We start from the raw sequence: 19,788 nt of genomic DNA on the forward strand, positions 1-19,788 counted from the left end.
TTTAAAAAATTTACAGGATAACTATTAACACCCAAAAGAGAAAATTTGCATATGAATAGAGGAAAAGCTGAACGTAAGAAAACTGTCATGTCACGAGGGAAAAGAAAAACTTCTCTCATTCCTGTATATTAGTCAATGACAATTGTACAGGCTGTTTCAATGGGTACTGACAACTTTATATGTTATTAGAAGTAAAATACATTACATTTCCTTTTACCTATTTGTAATGGTAATCAGTGAATAACATGTTCAAAATGCAGGTCATTCCAGATGTCTGTAGTGGTAAACCTGTATGTTGAACACATTATTTACTGACTTCCTTTTTGTCCACTCGTAATGGTAATGTAATTTAATGTACTTTCCTTCTACTAACGTATAAAGTTATTGCTACTTCTGTCAACCTGTAATGTATATATTGAAATTTAAATTACAAATATTACCAGGAAAAAGCATAGAAAAGTTTATCCTGAATATCAAATCAAGATAATTGAGATAAACAATATTTAAACTCTTTTTGGATATCATCTTAGTATGACTCTTGGAATTTGCCACCTTGGTTTAAATTCTGTGTTAGATGGTTGAGTTTTATATACCTCACTATTTATCCATTTTAGTGCTTCCAGAATAGTAAAGCAAGCTTAGTTGAAACAGTTTAGTCTTACATAAAGCTAGAACTATTTTTAAGTATGACAATCAAATACTACAAAGGAATTTAAATCCATATATTTTCTGTTTGTAATTGAGGGATAATTTTTATTTTATTCCATGAACAAATGCAGTCAGCTGAAGAAAGTAATAAATAATGCAAAAAACTGAATTTTGTGACAAAGATATTGTCAAAAAGAAATTAGCTCAGTGGTTAGAAAAAATATACTGTTACAGAAATTTAAGTTAACAAATTAGCAGGTAATTATGTATGTTTGTGTCTGTTATTATTTCCAGTGAAAGACGAACACAGCTCATATGAATTTTTCTCAAAGATGCAACTTAGTTGATAAGAATGGTTAAATTAAGTTATAAAATTCTTGCATTATTGGTAAGAATGCACTTTTGATTAAAATAATACAATGATAAATGATATTAAATATTGCACAAAATTACTTTCTGAAAGTTCAACTAAAAACTTCTGCTCCATAATTTAGATTTCTCACAAATATAATTCTACACAATGTAGCAAAAATATATTTCATTCTAGTTGTCATTTTCTTCATAGCTGAATGATATACATTAATGCTAAAAATAAGAATTCTCTACTTGTTACAGGAAATTCAAGAATTACAGCACCAGGTACGTGATTTGATGTTCTACTTGGAAGCCCGCGACACCTTGCAGAATATGCCGGAATCGACAAGACAAGAAATACAAGACGGCCAAATAGTTGTCGGTGCATCCGCCGGACCAGTCACACCTCGCCATCGGAGCAAAAAGAAGCGTTAACGTGAAAATGAATCTTTCACCCAATTACTATTCGGAAGAGTATATAAAATAATATGCACAATGTAAAATGTATATAGAGATCAAATATATATAAGTGTATGTATGATCTTGTGTGAAAACTGCAATATTTAAATGAGAAGAACAATGACATATAAAAATTTTTATAAAAGAGTGTGCAATCTGAAAATTCACCTATTCTTAAATTCTGTTGCTATGAACATGTTTGTGTGTTAAGTTTTGTTTAAATAAAATTTATTAATACAAAAAAATACATTACTTTCTCTTTCTCTTATTAAATAAAGCATTCTGTTTAATCGACGATACTAAATTCTCCGTCTCCCTGGATAAGTTTGATTTAGCCGGAATCTTAGTTTCTTTATCTTTGACGTATTTTTCCCTCCGTCTCTTTCTTTCTTCCAAAATTGCCTTCATTCCTTCAGTTTCTCTAAAATGGGGATCGGCTGGTTCAATGTTATAAAAGTGAGAGGTGTACAGAGCAGAAAACCTAGGATCATTCACATCAACCTAAAAATAGGTATACAATTCAAATCACTGTAAATAACTTATAACATTAATGTAGTAATGTCCTGAAATTGTGATTCTAACAATTATTACTTTGTCAAATAGGAATTTTTCTTCAGATTTACATACCACATACCACATAAACGTATTAATAAAAATTTCAAACAGCATTAAATATAAACCGATTCTAATTGGAAAATGGATATTTAAAAAAAACCACTGGACTGTTTGGCAATAAAAGTAAGATTGATTATGATTAAGAGCTATCAGTTAGTTTTGTTTAGAAATATAAAAGTAATTTTTAGTGTCTAATTAAAATTTAAAATATGATTACTTCATTGGTTCTCCTTATGTAGAATTAATTTAAGAGTATTGTATTTGATGGCTTATAAAACTTTGCAGAATGAAAGATATCCTAATTTTATAATGATAAATTTAAGAAACAAACCTTCAAAAAATTACTGCCAATACACTGGACTCGTGTTTCTAAGCACTGTTATCCAACTACACAAGTTTCTTCATTTAGAAAGGTTTTTACTTAGTTTTTATCAGTTTATCATAACAAAACTTCCTACCTCCTGCATGCAAATTATCATCACAGAGGTGGCAATTTGGAATTTCATATTGCATTATTTTTAGCTTAATTCAAAGGATAATTTTGCCTTTTTAATCTTTTAACCAGATTTTGTCACTTGCCAACTTCTCCGTTTAGCACATGGCTGTATTGTCATTTTTGACTTTTAAATAGGCTATTTATAAGCCAATAAATACGGAATAATACCAATGTAAAAACACTTAACAAAACATTTGTTTGCACTAACAGTTTACATTATTTTCAAAAAGTGCTAACTTATTTGAAACAGATAATAATATTATTTACCTGAAAATTTTCTAGTTCTTTTGCATTCCCTAATTTTTGTCCTTTCTTTTTCTTTAACTTTTTCTTCTTTTTACTTTTTGTTTTTATTGATTCTTCATTCTCCACAACATCTCTGTCAGCAGTTAATAGTTTCAACTACGAAAGGTTTTAAAGTTAAAGGCTGTACAACATTTAAAATTTTTTAAAAGTAATTGATTTACCATTTCTGTTTCTTTGTCATCTGTCTCTCTGCCATCAGACAAACCTAATTTTTTTATATTAAAAAAATAATATATTAAAAATTCAATAAAATCACAAGAAATTGATATTTTAATCTATATATATATAATCGAGATGAGTTGATGATGATGATGATAATAATCAGTGCAGGCCCAAACGGTTAGGAGTTGAAAGTAGAAATTTGGTACACAGTTAGGGTACGTCACAAGAACGCACACTAAGAAGGGATTTTTCGAAATTCCTCTCCACGGGGGGGAGGGACGAGATTAAAGCTTTTATATACATTATCGAGACGTGTCCAAACGGTTGGGAGTTGAAAGTTGAAAGTTGAAATTTGGTACACAGGGTACACAATTACATTTGGTGTAACACAATTCCTTAAATTTGGTACACAGGGTACCAAATTTAAGGAATTGTGTTACACCAAAGTGTTAAGTAACAATGAAGAGCAAGAGAAAGCGACGTGCAAGATTTTCGGGCGCTGGAGAAAAAAAAAAGAAAGAAAAAGAGTAAAATGTTAGAACATATTCAATTTTCAAATTTAAACAGATTAGTTCGGTTTTTCTCGATTTTTCTTCTTTAGAACATTCAATGAAAATCGAACAATATGAGAATATTTGTTTTTCAAATTCGACCTTTCTTTAGAAATACTTAGTTCGTTGATGAAATTACTCTTTTAACAGGCCTACCTGCTAGTTTAATATATAACCAGCTTTTTACAATCTGAATAACTAGACAGTTTCCCACAAACAAAACTCCAACCTCTTTCAGCCTTTTTTTGCAGGCTTCTAGAGAAGAGAAGTGAGAAGGAAAGAGTACATAGCTGCCTCCATAAAAATACACAAATTTATAAATTTTCCAATAAAATTACAATTTTTTGTAGTTTTATTGAATATTCCAACCTATAAAGAAACTTTACTTGTGTGAAAAGGCCATTGTGATTTAAACCTGTTTATTCAGATTGTTATTTTTATGATATTAAGAATTTTTTCATAAGTCATATTACTTTAAAAATAATAAAAAGCTAACCTTCTCTATTGAAATTATTCCCATTTTCAACATTGATATCTTCTGAACTATCAGAATCCTAAAAAATAAAATAATAATTTATATAATTTTAGAAATCGTAAACAAATTAGACACATTACAAAGTGCACAAATGAGTGTGCAGTGGGTTATATTCCAATGATAGAAACAAATTGAACTTTACATGACAAAAATACTTGCGACAATTGAAAAATAATCTATACACGATTATTAATTTACATAATAATGCAATTACATTTAATGTAACTTTGTAGAAAATGCCACTAAAATTTACTCTGCTAGTCTTTCTAGAATTATAAATAAACTGAAAAGAACTAAATTCTCATTCGTAATGATGATACAATACTCTCTGATTTACTGTATTTATTACTTCTCAAAATCTCAGAAATTTGGCAAGGGCTTTTGCATGTCTTTCTCAGCACTCAAACAGGAGATTAAGAGATTAAATAGCAAATACTACATAGCAATGTTTTATTAATTTTATTTTCACACATTTAATAATGCTATAAAATTAATTTTATCTAATTTTGTAGCATTATTAAATGTATAAAAATGATTTTAAATGAAAATGATTGCAATTTAATGACGATATGGATCATAATGGTGATAAAATTGTTTTCAAGTGAGAAACAACGTGTCAAAATACGAGAGTTGTTCCAGAAGTACTCGACCTGACGTATAGATGACGGTAGTTGTTTGAAAAAATTACTGTGGTCGAAAGAACCAACCTTATAAAGCTTAAGTTTGAAGTTTTGAAGACGCTACGTTGTTTAGTATTTGTTTGACAGCCATTAATAGTGAACAATCTCTGTGAATTTGTAAACACAGGAAAAAATTAGTCATCGTTATGTGACACAATACTTTCATTTGAAAGGTCTCAGTCCAACCAATATCAAAGCTGAGCTAGATTCTACTCTGGGGGATTCTGCTCCTCATTTACAACAATAAAATATTGGGTGGCAGAGTTTAAACAAGGCTGTACAAGCTGCCAAGATGAACATCGCAGTGGTTGACCCAAATGAGGTGACCATGCCAGAAATGGTGAAGAAAACCCACAAAATGGTATTGGATGACCATCAACTCAAAGTGCAAGAGCTAGCAGACATGGTAGGCATTTCAAAAAGTGCTGTACATCGCATTTGGACATGAGAAAGCTGTGCACAAGACGGGTGCCACGTTTGCTCACAACGAAACAAAAACAGCGTAGTGAAAATGTTTCAATCAAGTGTTTGGTGATGTTTCACGGCAATAAAGCAGAGTTCATAACCATGGACGAAATATGGGTCCATCACTTTACACCTGAGACAAAAGAACAATCTAAACAATGGACTGAAAGGAGAGAATCAGCTCCGAAGAAGGTGAAGACGGTTCCATCTGCTGGCAAGGTCATGGCGTCAGTTTTTTGGATGCGTATAAGATAATTTTCATTGATTATTTTCAAAAAAGAAAAACAATCAATGGCAAATATTATGCAAACTTATTGTAGTGCATGAATGATAAAATCAAGAAAAAACGGCCGAATATGGCAAAAAAGAAAGTGTTGTTTTGTCAAGACAACACACTAGTTCACACATCCATTATCGCGGTGGCCAAAATCAATGGAGTTAGGGTGTGTGAGGAAGCAATTCGAACCTTATTTGCCAGATTTAGCCCGCTCAGATTATTTTCTCTTTCCAAACTTGAAAAAATGGCTTGGTGGTAAAAGATTTGCTAACAATGAAGAGTCTGCGGTTGATGGCTATTTTGTGAAGCTTGACAGTTCTCACTATAAACAGGGTATCGAAGCTATTGAACATTGCTGGTGTATGTATATGCTTTCTGAGTTGGATAATGTGCTCATGGCATGTCACGCGAAAAGAATTATTAACTTAATATATTAGAATAACTTTTCTATATTCAGTTATATTATAAAAATGAATTTATGTATAACCTTTTGATGTTTAATTGACTGAGGAGGGGCAGTGCCCAAAAAGTGTTATTGTACTTGTAATTCGTATCAACTAAATAAAGATGGAATATCGCCAAGTGTTGAAATGGTAACACGACTTGTGTTTGGAAATCAAAAAAATTAAGAAAACATGGTTTTGGAAGATTAAGAATATATAAATTTTTAAAATAATTCAAATATAATTTGAAAAGAAATCATAAAGAAAATGAACAATAATTATATATAATAATTTTTAAATACAAAGGTAACTTTACTTGATTTGATACCGATAACTCTTCCTTTTGTTTTTTCTTTTTCTTTTCTTTTCGTTTCTGTAAATATTGCTCCCAAGGAGTCATTTCTTTAGTTTTTTGCTTTGCTTTAACTAATTCCTTGGCACTTTTTTGTAGACCTAGAATAATTTTATAAATTACAGTAATCAATCTATTAATTTCAAATCTATAAAATAAATTCTATTTTAACTCATTGGTTTCATTATTTGATATAAGAATCAGTTTTGTTCACATAAGGAGGAAAATAACATTTACCGAAAATAAATGATAGAAACAATAATTAATTAGGCTAAAAACTACCATCATGCAGCACATTTGATTCATAACAATAGCATTATTTACAGGTAAATATGATGTAGACAATTAAATATCTGATAATGTGTTTCACTTATGGAAGATTTTTTCCTTTCGTATGCTCCATTTTCAAAATGAAAGTTAGTTATCTATGAGTAATGTCATCATGGCACTGTGTATGCACAGCCTAAAAAAATGAGTGTCTAACTCACATGGTTATGTGATTTAGACACTCAAGCTGGATATACTATCGTGCACATCAGATGCAGCTGATCAGTAATAATCATCATCAGATACACTCAAACCTGTTTTTGTGCATTTTTTATTTGTCCGAGAGCGGAAAACGCAACTGACGTAGCGTCAACGTTGACATCATTTCCGGCAAACTTTTCCGTTTGGCCGACGACGCCAACATTTCAACACGTCAAACTTTTCCCCCAGCCGGGAATATCTATCTCCGACTGAAACGACAAATTTCTCGAGACCAGAAAGAGCAAGATTTAAACTTGTAAAGCTTTCTACTGCGATATTTATAACCATCAGATTCGTCGGAACTACAAAACAATCACGACGAAACTTAAGGGAAGTTATTATTAACCATACAAATAAAAAATTGCACAAAAAAAGACTGCACAAAAACAGGTTCAAGTGTACTTTGACATCATTTTCTACAAAATGGCTTGATGGATGAACACAGCAGCTGAAACATAATAGAAGTTCCCAATTTTTCTGAAATTGTTGATAAAAGGAATTTGGAAAGTACAGAGTGTCGCTTAAAATTGGCCAAACTGAGATGACAAAACATCAGTGATGTAAATTTTGCAGGGAATATTTAAAAAGAAAAGTATATGAGACCAATCCCCAAACTATAAGCAAACTGAAGGAAAGCATTCACAATAACACTGAAGCTATCAGCATTTTACTTAAGAATCAGTCTGAATATGATTACTGTGAACCTTTGTATATGATGATTATTTGTAAACAAAAGTGCATAGATGCACAAGGGCATCATTTTCGACATCTTTTGCAAGTTCCTATATATGTTTTCATCATCCATCTTTGATTTATTCACCTTTCTTTCTGTCAGTTAGCATACAAATGAAACATGGTGGATATCAATGATGTCATTCACATGGAAGTCACATGATTACATGCTGGCTTGGCATGATAAAATTGCTCAAGTCACTCAGCTCAAAAGTTTTTAAAATCAACTTAACCTTTTCCGGACAGTTAGATGCTAATAGGCATATATCACATGACTTTTTTGTTAATTGGTCATGCGACAATGCCCTTAAGCATAAATTAATTAAAGAATTAATCAAATTTTTTTATTAATTCTTTAATTAATTTATACCTAAGGGCGTTATATTCAAGTTTTCCAGCAATCTTAGTTTTGATTTACTCTTCTGTAGGTCGACTGACTTTGTTTAAGCCAGTAAGTGTTTACCACTTATGGGCCATAAATATTTCAGTAAATACATCCCCCCCATATTCTACAGCAAATCTTCACAGTTAACTGAAAACAATCAAAGGGAAACTCCTTCTAAGGTTTTATTGAGCATCTTCTGTCTTTGTTGACATTACTTTAACTAATCAGAGACTTGTGAAAGGAAAAAATTGCCACGAAAAGCCCCGCCTCCAACCTTTGAAGTAAAATGTAAACAATCACAATAATGTACTTAGACATTAAATTAGCTAATTTGACATATTTAGGCAAGTAAATATGTTTTCAAAACTATCTAGCATTAAATAATCCCGTAAAACTCCACCTCCCTATAGTAAGTCTATGTAAAATCTTGCTGTTAATTGGCTTTAAAATTTTTGTTTCTATGCCTATTATTCTCTAATTGGTAATTTATATTATGACTGAATCAACTTCAATGAATGAGAGTTTTTTCAGAACTGTCTAGTCTGGATTTTTCTGAGAAGAACCAATCCACGTGATTGGAGTCAGAACGAAACAAACATTAAAAAATAGCTATATTCTTTATTTTAGAGCGTAATTCTACTAGTTTTCATGTTATTTGACTCTACTTTGACAAGAAGATTTCTTATCAAAAGCTTCCAGTTGAAAAATTTACCAGGAAACTAATTACTTCTAGATATTGCATAATTGCAGGAAAAAATTAACTAATTGCTTATTATAGTGTATTATCGTATAAAGTGTTGAAAAAATATATAAAAAGTGTCAAATATTCACTATTTGAAGAAGAAATATATGTTGATAAACTTTGAGACATTGCTTCACAATAACAATCGACTCCTCTCCTGGCTAAGTATTTTGAGACATAGTGTAAAAAATGGTAATAACTTCTCTCCCGCTCTAGCTAAAGAGCTGCGGTTTGTTTTGTTTAAAAGAAGACAGATGTGTCTAACTAATAAGTTCAGCAATCTCTGTAAATTAATTTTTTTTCTTTTGTTTGTTAACTTCAAATTTTAATATTATTTTAAATTTGTATTAAACTGAAAATAAAACAATCGTAAACTGTAATATGTTTTTAATCAAACACAAAAAACAGATTGAATATAGTACGATTTGAAGCAAAATATTGCGATTTAAAAAATGCGCCGCATGACGAATTTCACCTAATTACTTTACGTTTTTTTTGCCAGCCCAGAAAAAATTAATACATCATTATAATGATGTTGACAACTGCAAGAAGAGAAAAGTTTAAGTAGTTTAATAGTATGCTGGAATTCAAATTATTTATCAATGCAAATGAATACGTGAGAAAATATCATCATAAAAAATTTTGCAGTATATTGGACTAGCATGTAGATGTAACTGAAAAACTGATTTTATAAATTCACCAGCAATTTTATTATCATGATGATTAAAACAAAATGTTTTTCAACAAGCATATTCAAGAATTAAACATTACGTCTTACCTGGTTCCCACGTAATTTCCAATTCCATATCTTTATCTTCTCTATCTCCTTCATTTCCCAAATTTTGCAGAAGTTCTTTGTACTTTTCAACTCTAGTCTTTTTTGAAGAGTTTTCACTTATTTCATCAATTTTTGAAATGTTTTCTTCAATGGCTGATTAGTGCCATATAGAAAAAATAATAATAATTTAATATTACAGTTTTAATTTAAATTTTAAGTATAGAAATAGAATTTTGTTATAAAACATATTTTTACCTTCATCTTCATCGGATGAGGAAGATGATGAAGCTAGAAAGGCAGATAAATCAACATTCTGTGAATCTGCTTCTTTTCCTTTCTCAAATGCATTCCGCATAGCTTGAAGACGTCGGGGATTGGTTTCATCCCACGTCAATCGTACTTGTATTTGTTGTAATGCAGTTGTTGTGAATAGAGATGGTTTGTAATTAGACATGTCAGGGAGTGATGTTGCCATACTTGTTGGTTCCTATCAAATAGTGAATATTAAGAGATTAAAATTAATAAAATAAATATTATTGAATTTTAGATTAATAATTTGTTACCTGTTCAAATGTCATGTCGTCCGGTACAAATCGTAAATCTAAATTGACTGCACTACTTTCATACTCCATTCCATCCAATTCTTTATAAATCACAGAAGCTGTTGCGGGTGTATCACAATCTACAATGGCAAAGTAATACTTTAACCGACTAATCTGATACTGTCTTAGTTTCTCTCTGTGATACGCTGCACCCTCTTCTGTCGCTGTTTCATCCTCTTCATCACTTTGCAAGACTTTTTCTACCAATTCTTTTGGGCCATTTATCTCTTCCTCCTTCATTCTTTGCATTCCATATTCAGATGGATAAATCTAATATATAATATAAATAGCTTAAAATTATTTTCTTTTATTCACAAAAATTCTACAGAATACAGAATATTCAAATTATGTTTATTGTTAATGGAGATAAATTGTTATACAAATATAAAAGTTGTCAAATAAACATTAAATAACAAAACTATATCCTTATAATTCAAATAATTTATACTATTAAATCTTAATGTTTTTAATGATTTGATATCACATTCATTTGGTAGAGCAAGATTTGAATTCAAGAACCATGTACGAACTTCTGATGCAAACCAGAAGTCATGTTATTTCAATTTAGATTATTGGCATGGCTCTATTGTTAAAGGAAAAGTATGACGTACAGAGTAACCCATTACTAATTTGAGATGGAGAGAATATATTTTAAATTAAATAAATTAAAAATATGATTAAAAATTACAGCCTGGCATTGTGACAATGTCATAATAAATAATTGCTCATAATATATTTAATTTATTATCATTCATATACTCTTTTCCAAATGAATTGTTCAAATTAAGTAGAATCTTGATTATCTGAGGGAAATCTATAAGTGAATATACTACTTTTCTTACACTGTAATTAATAAAAGAAAGTTTAAAACGATAATATAAATTACAAAATGATTTGTTTCTGTTACCATTTATCATTTAATCTCAATGTGAGACAAACCATTCATGCTACAACATAACCAGAATAATACATATTTTTATGCTTAAAACTATTGTACGCATTAGCTGTATAAATAAATGATTTAAAAATTGTCATTCTTATATAGGGTGACACAGATCACCCGTACACCCCTTTTAAAGTCCTAAAAATTTTAATAATTAGATCAGATACATTGTATTGAATGGCAATATTTTCAATTTCTGGTACCAACCAGAAAGATCAATCCAGGTCAGAAGTTGAATTTTTTAAACAGAACATGTTATTTTTTAATTTAGATTTGAATTAAAATAAAAAAATATTGAAACTGCCTCCATTTTTTATAAAATGACCTTGAAAGTGTGATGCATGGAAAAAATAATACTGTAAAATACATGTCTGAAATGTAAAGATGCAATGGCTAGTATTCATTCAAAACATATTTATTTGACCAAACTTCCACTACAACTTATTTACTGGTACATTATTTTTTTACATAACTGTCTCCATTGTCCAAACAGTTGTTAAGTCTGGGTACTAGCTTCTGTATCCCAGTCATAGAATTCTACCACTGGCTGCCGGTACCACATTTCAACTTCATTTTTGATCTCATCATCATCATCATCATCATCATCATCATCATGGAAGTACTGTCTTGCAAGATGTCTCTTCATATAAAGAAACAAGTGTAAGTCACTGGGAGCAAGGTATGGTCTGTATGGTAGATGGTAGGGTTTCTCGTTTCCCGGTCTTTTGCTTGTCCCGGGATTCCGGGATAAAAGTGAACTGTTTCCCGGGATCCCGGGAAATCCCGGGACAAAATTAATTATTTTTAACATATACAAATTATCATGAAATCAAATGATATAATTATTTTTCGTCTTTTAAAGTAATTTAATACGTTCCGCAACCTCCAAAATCATATTAATAACGCTGTGTAAGATATATATTGAAAATTTCCTTTGAACTACTAGAAATTTTCACAAGTAGAAAAAATTTATTAAAGCTTGCGGGAAATTGCATACTCAACTGCTTTAATTGAAACATCATAGCCCAATAATTCGGCAGTTCGTTTGTCTTTAATAATCAGGTTATGAAGAAAAACTTCATACTTACAGACTTTGTTCGTATCCTGGCCCAATTTGCACAACTTGGCGTTACGCAGTTATTGAAGCTACTGGGCATGTTTGAAAATTAAGACGACATAAGCACAATTATTACAGATATTACAGGTAAAGAATTTTGAGAGTCCTGCCACAAATAAGCTACATATTGATTATTGACCATTAGTGACGTGCCATAACGAGTAAAAATTTAAAAAACTAATAAGTAGGTTTAAAATTAATAAATACAAATGTATTCTGACAGTTTATAAGTTAATTATAATTTCTATTTGCAAAATTTCCCCAACCTTAACACAAAATAAGAAAAAAGTGAATTTTTAAGAAATTTGCGGGATTTCCCGGGATAAGAAAAATTTCCCGGGATATTTCCCAGGGTAAAAAAACAGCCAGGATCCCGGGATCCCGTTTCAGAAACCCTAGTAGATGGTCAAAAACTTTCCACTTGAATTGTTTGAGAAACATTTTGATGACAATCACTATGTGAGCCTGAGTGTTGTCATGAAGCAGGTGGACATCAGTTGTCAACATTCCCCTCTGTTTGTTTTGAATAGCCTGTCAAAGGCATTGCAAGATTTAGCAATATGCAGCAGCATTAATTGTGGTGCTGAGAGGGATGAATTCAATCAGAAGAATGCCTTTTCTGTCCCAGAAAACAGCATTTGGCACAATTGCAGTGATTATGACTTAGATTCAGGAGAATGGTGGTAAATCCAAGTTTTATCATCCATCAAAATGTGGTTGAGAAACTCATCTGTGTGTGCATGGCATGTGATGAAGATGAGTACAAAGCCCATCCATTTCATTTTGTGTTTATTCTTTAACATTTTGGGTACCCAACATGCACACAATTTCCTGGACTATAATGTTATAGTCACAGCTTTGTTAGGCATGAACTTAGACATTCCAGAATGATTTCATGCAATTCTCTTATTGTGAGATGCTGATCTACATAATTGATTCCTCAGTTCTTTGAAGTTCATTACAGATCACAGACGGTCTACCACTCCTGTGTTTGTCCCGAACATTGGTCCTGCCTCCAGAGAATGCACAGCACTACTTTCTTACATTTTGTCGATTCATAATGATCCCATAAATGGAAACTGTTTGTGAATATCCACTGAGCACTCTCACTTTTTGCATTGGGAAAACATACAACAGAGTGTACTTCACATTTAGTAGTATTCTGAATTGGCACAGTCATGTAAATGCATGCTAGTCAAACCAGACTCACATAGCAATGACAAATGATTGCAAAAAGAGTGCAAAAAGTTCAAAGTCAAATAAACTATTGTCAATGTATGCACTAAAGCAGTAGCTTCCTGCTTATATGCAATGCATCTTCACTTTTTGGACATGCCACATATATACCATGCCAGGATTAAAGTATAAGTGGCTGAGAGCCATGGAGGGATGGAGGTGCTAAGTCACCCCAGTTGATACCATAAGTAACCAATATGGTTACTACATATGGTTACATATCTACCAATATGGTTACAATATGGTTCTATCATTACCAATATAGTTACAATATCTAAATTAGTTAATAATTGAGGTAAAGCATTAACAAAGTTTCTTCTAGATGGCTTACAGAATTGCATTTGTTCTCAAAAATTAATCAGTCAATTTTGATAAACATTTTCCATTAATTGCAATGAGGAATAACAAAATGTAATAAAAAATATGGTTCCATGACTTCATTTTTAAGATAAGTGGAGTCAGAGTGACAATGTCCATACTTCCTGATATGACTGAGTTTGCCTAATGGAATTGGGGGGGGAAGAAAAAACAGCATTGTACATGCCTAACAAAATGGGTGCAAAGAATGAACAAAACAATTAATAGCAATTGCTTTGTTCTTGCCTCTCTGTCAGCAAGTGCAAAGATCATCTCTCTATGTCTGGCCAGTGCAAGTATAGCCTCTTCCGTAGTGGGAAGTGCAAGGATTGTTTCACTCTTTTCTGCTCTGCCTTAATTCTATTATGATATGACAAAGTAGCAGAATGTCCCTACTCAATTAAGGTTATCAAGAATAAGAAATTCTCAGAACTAGTATTATTGAAAATAATAGGAATAAAAAATTCTTGTTTGTGCCAGAAAAAAGATTAAAAGTTATAGAAAAATAGAATTCAAAAAAATAATTAAACAGTATTTTAATTAATTATGTACATATAATTCTCTCTTTCTGCATGCCATATCAGAACATCTGACATTAGCGAACACCTGGCGCAGGTTAATAGATGGTTGGTAATGCGCCAAAGTGTATCCTGGGGGAAGTTACATCTAGAGTGGTTCCCCGTTGCCTTCTCTGGAGTGCGGTGTTATGCAAGGGGAAAATGCCATCCAGGAAGTCTTGCAAGGGAAACTGGCCCCTATTCAGGTGTTACAATCAAGGAGAAAACCCAGAAAACTCCACGTGGCCAGCCCGTCTGAGTGCGGCGCAAACCCGCAACCAAACTCCCAGTGTTTAGCGACAGAACCGCTCAGCCACTGGTGAGCATAAATAATTATGGTATACTTTAAACCAATTAAACACAAAAACAAGTCATATTATAAATGATAATTAGCTTACTCACTTTTACAGATTGAATAGCTCCATCTGGAGGTTTAAATGAATTCAGAAGTACTAAAATGTCTTCTGCTTTTATTCGATCCCAATTCATATTGCAGACAGCAATTCTTTTAGTTGGTTTTTCAATCTCAGGTGCATCATTATGTAATTCTCCCCATTTGTGATCAAATTCATCATCATCAACTAAAAAAAGTATTCACCATAAAACAATCCATAGCTATAAATAGAAAATAAAAAGAATTTTTTATATAATACAAATAGTTTACCTTCCAAATCACTTTCTTCAGAAGTAGTGCTACCAGATTCTGCTCCTTCAAAAGAAGGAACCTGAATTTGTCTGGATTTATCTAATTCTTCATCAGTTTCTTCAAAAGAATAATTAAAATATTATTTTATTATTTAAAATTGAACAATAGAACAATATAACAATCTTATTTTTATTTATTTTTTATAATTAATGTCAAAATTTTATGAACAATTTTTCTCTGGGTATTAATTCAGAAATTGAACTAATACTCAGATAGAAATATATACATTCTTAAATCAATATATTGTTTAAAATATATTAATCAGAAACAAAGTATTTTGTTGAGGTGTAGAAATGGTTTGTTGAGATCACTGTGTAGGTGCTCAATTAAATGAAAGTTTCATTTACTATCAACAGATATAATCTGAAGTGTTTAATAAAAAAAAAATTATTTATACAATAACTTTATTCACAATAATGTATGTATATACAGTAGTTAAATCATCTGTCAATATATAACTCTCAAAGTATATTGCTGTCCAAAATTGAAGAAGGTTTTTATACAGGTTGTGTACAAACACAAAACCTGTGTAAAATCAATACCACGAAATGTGAGTAGCTGAAAATTATATGTAAATCAGCAATGTGCCATTCAATCACAAGAATAATGCAAATGAGGAACAATAGCAGCACACCCATGTGATAAAACAGGGGTGGCCAACAGGTCGATCGCCAAGCCAATTTTGGTCGATTGCTAGCGATGTCTTGACTTAATGTATTATATTTGTAACCGAACACAACTGTATGCATGCAGTTATGACTCGACTCATAAGCAGTGAGTACACTTCATACTGAAACAGTGTATGAACATAGTATGTATTTCACACTTCCCCCTCCCCACTTAGACTATGCCTATGATAACAAGTCAATCGCGACACATTTTTACGATAAAAAGTAGATCTTATGTGCACAAAAGTTGGCCACCCCTGTGATAAAATATAATGCAAAATAAAGTCATTTCTTACAATCAATCATGTGACTGCTAAGACTGCTAACAGCAAGGAAGTGTTCCTGATATATCAGTAGCTTATCAGGTATGCTTCAGAAAAGGCATTTGGAAGACTCATTGTGATGGAGTTCTTCATTTTGTCATGTAATGGAATTCATTTCTTCATTTTGTCATGTACATTTGTGTTACTTTAATTTTGGGAATGAGTGTATGTTAAGAATAACATATTAATCAATAACATTTCAAAATGCACAACTGTATATCATATTTCATCTAGATAAAAACCACAATGCTAATAACAGTCTCAGACACTACTTTTCATTATCTACAGTAGATTAACATTTTAGCTGTAATTATCAAAGAATGAAAGCATTATGCCTGATATAATGCAAGTACTGATTCAAATTATTGACTAATATAACCCATACGTGCATTACTGCTTTTAGGCAATTTTATATTAATAAATTTTATACAAATAAAATTATTTTCTTCTTATTTGTCCTATCTAATATATTTAAAAACAAACATAACTTAATTAACACACTTCCCATTGATTAACTTCAGCAAATGAAGTCTTAAATTAAACATCACGATCCCTAGTTGTTCAGAAAACTATAAAACAATGTGAATATATTTTCACTTTATCAAATTACTAACAATTTTTGAAGTGTTATGTGATGTGTTGTTAGAATTTTTTGCATTGTATGTTAATTTGAATCTTAAATGTTAATCATCTTAGTATGTGTATTTCATTGAAAAATATAAAACTTCAAATACATGTGTAACATTTATATTTATAAAAACTTTTACATTTTGTCATGTGACTATTTTTGCACATTTTGACATTATTGCAAGATGTTAAGAATGTTGAATGTATTGCATATTTCATATTATATATTAAAATTATTTAACATTCATTAAAGTTTGAATAACAAACTATTGAATAAACATTGGAAGTACCAAATGTCTATCAGTACATACATTCTACATTGTTGCAAGAATACAGTTTGTATGGTTTAGTGTTTTGTTAAATATCTATATGAAATTTAAAGTTAGTAAGTTATTACTTTCTTTCCTTTTAACAAGTGATCATTACGTCTAGTGGACATTAAAAAAAATGTCATAGTCTTTCTTCTATATTAAATATCAACCTGAAATAACTGTAAAAAATTTCAGGTATAGTATATAATTTGTATTGTTTGAGAAACTTTAATCTAATACCACTCTTAATTTAGTGCCAATATTTTAGGTAAATAAATGGCAAAACTAAATCAAACTTTGACTATCACATTAAATACATATAACCTCAATTTGTTTTTGTGTTATATATAGTTACGATATATAATGTATTGTATTTGGAATGATAATGCTAACACCATATTATACAATAAACATAAAGCTGATTACAGTTTCCTATAAGAACTAATTAGTCTAAAACAACACTTATATTTCTTATAGCAGCAACACTAGTTATTCTTATAGGAAATTCAGTAAATTAAGTGTCACAATGCATTCCAGGATTGATTATAGAAATGTATACTTGATATTTTACAGAGGACGATGCTGAAATACACGAATTTACCTTCTTCGTCTGTTTGTACTTTTTCTTTCTCATCTTCACTGCTACTAGTTAATTCGTAAAACTTCTTCAAATTTTCGGTAGAAGTTTCCTGAATCGATCGTCCCCTCTTATCGACAAATTTCGTTTTGAAATTGTCATCTGTAAACATGGATTGAAACCTTTTGTCGATCTGAATCTTCCTGTCTTTTTTCGACACCAGTTTGAACCGCGGATCTTTCCAAATATTAGAAAATCTTTCATCTTTTTCGTTGTCCATATTTATTTTCTGAAGACAAATAGAAGTAAATATTCAATAATCATTCAAAAACCATAGGTAACATTAACCAATAATAATAATAGCTCTATTAAAATCAGTATAACAGACCTTTAAACTACTTAATTACCAAATTCCAAACGTTCATAAAGAATATCGAGACAATTTCCTTTACGTATCTTAATACTATATATATGACATCATATTATTTTTAACATTCGTTTCAAATTAATATTTGAAGTTTGAACTGCACATACACAAACCACGTGTACTAGCTTCTGTATGCTAACACGGATTATTTAAATTCATTATAAAACTATCGCCAAAATCACGCCCAAATTTAACAAATTAAAAATACAGTATTTGAAAAATATATTTAAACATAAATAATTATATATATATATAATTTATAGATATATTAAATCAGAAATAAAATAAATGTATACCAAAACTTTTACATGTAGTGCAGACATGTAGCTTTTTGTCAGCCGGATGGCCGAGCGGTCAAGGTGGCAGCCTACCGCTCTGGGGGACCCGGATCGATCCGGACGGGTCGAAAAATCCCCAGGAATTTTTCGGGGGTGCTCCGACCGGATATGTCAGCCCCGTCCCTCACCACCCGGCTGCCCCATTGTGGGCCTGGCCGAAAAGAGGGTCTCTTAGTGCCTACAGGGCGGAAAGAGTTTTTTAAAAAAGACATATAGCTGGGTGGTGTCAGCCTACTGCTTTGTAGGATAGAGGATTGAAATTCCCGGAATTTTTCAGATGGTCTTTCTCGATATATTGATCCCGTAGTTCATCCGGCCGTCCCACTGTGAGGCCCAATTCCCAATAGACTTGTTAAAGTCTCTTAGTGCCCGCAGAGCTAAAAGAATAAAAAACGAGCGATTATTTATTGTGATATCGTCACAATGTCGGGCTGCAATTTTTAATTTATTTCATCGGACCACAGTGGAAATTTATAAGTCTACAGTTTTTTTCAAATTGCAGCCCAAATATCTACATTAACACCAAAGAAATTAAACTTGTTCAAAAATAATCACTTTTATAGTTCAACTAGATACAACCGTAAATCGTTCATACATTATAACAAATGGTGCCCACATTTTTCGATTGGCTGGCAAATTGCGCATAAATTTGGCAAACCACAAGTATTTTGTATATTCCATATATACTGAAACTAGGCTATTTCTATCATTTATATGTGTCAAATATGTTTGCGGGGCGGATTTGGTCCGGAAGCCATAGTTTGTGCACCGGTACATTAAAATATAAATTACTTTTTTGACTCTGACTTGTGAGTACTACGAAGGCTTTCTTTCAAACCTATCGTGGGTTTGACCATCCCACTTGGGACAGCCGGGTGGTGAGGAACAGGGTCCGATATATCCTGGTCAGACCACTCCCGAAAATTTCCTGGGACTTTTCGACCCGAATACCATAGTCTGGCGACATAATGCTTCGGCTATTTGGCCGAACATGTTATTTAAAGACGCCATCTCTCTCTCGATTTTTTAAGAATAGACTACATTTCAAATATTTCTAGTACAAATACAAATAAGATTTGTTCCTGTTCAAATTTTGTTGTTACTGAAGGTATTTTGTTAATTAAATTAGGCAAGTAAAAAACCTGTCTAATGCCGCCTTCCTTAATTTAAGGATGCGTTCTTTTATTCCTTCGCGTAACTCCGCGCAAGCAGCATCCGTTTAAAAATTCCCGCGGAACGCATTCCTATATTTCCGGACGGCAAAAACAGACGCTTGTAGTACTTTATGGTGGCCGAACGGTCAAGGTGGCAGCCTACCGCTCTGGGGGACACAGGTTCGAATCCCGACGGGGTGGTCCGTCCGGTTATGTCGGGCCCGTCCCTCACCACCCGGTCGCCCCATTGTGGGCCTGGCCGAACCCATAATGGCTTGCAAAAAGAGGCCCTCTTAGTGTCCACAGGGCGGAAAGAGTTAAAAAAAACAACAAATGC

General features: G+C 31.8%; 2 protein-coding genes across 2 annotated transcripts in view; one reads left to right on the forward strand and one right to left on the reverse strand.

The window, feature by feature from the left end:
* Positions 1-1,708, forward strand: part of LOC136973459 (BRCA1-associated protein) — a 34,085-nt gene extending 32,377 nt beyond the window's left edge. The window contains exon 17 of the mRNA XM_067268195.1: positions 1,264-1,708. Within this exon, the coding sequence (XP_067124296.1) occupies positions 1,264-1,437 (174 nt within the window). The 3' untranslated portion in view covers positions 1,438-1,708. The remainder of the gene's footprint in view (positions 1-1,263) is intronic.
* LOC136973469 (ESF1 homolog) lies at positions 1,673-18,088 on the reverse strand. Its single transcript, XM_067268205.1, has 12 exons — positions 17,921-18,088; positions 17,557-17,821; positions 14,985-15,083; positions 14,723-14,901; positions 10,072-10,380; positions 9,764-9,995; positions 9,509-9,661; positions 6,308-6,444; positions 4,088-4,145; positions 3,040-3,083; positions 2,840-2,974; positions 1,673-1,962 (listed from the first exon to the last, which is right to left on the reverse strand). The coding sequence occupies exons 2-12, from the start codon at positions 17,810-17,812 to the stop codon at positions 1,711-1,713; spliced, it is 1,854 nt and encodes a 617-aa protein (XP_067124306.1). The 5' UTR covers positions 17,813-17,821; positions 17,921-18,088; the 3' UTR covers positions 1,673-1,710.
* Positions 18,089-19,788: the final 1,700 nt, after the last annotated feature.

Source organism: Centruroides vittatus, unplaced genomic scaffold (assembly GCF_030686945.1).
Source record: "Centruroides vittatus isolate TY-2023 unplaced genomic scaffold, ASM3068694v2 contig_1074, whole genome shotgun sequence".
Classification (NCBI taxonomy): Eukaryota; Metazoa; Arthropoda; class Arachnida; order Scorpiones; family Buthidae; genus Centruroides; species Centruroides vittatus.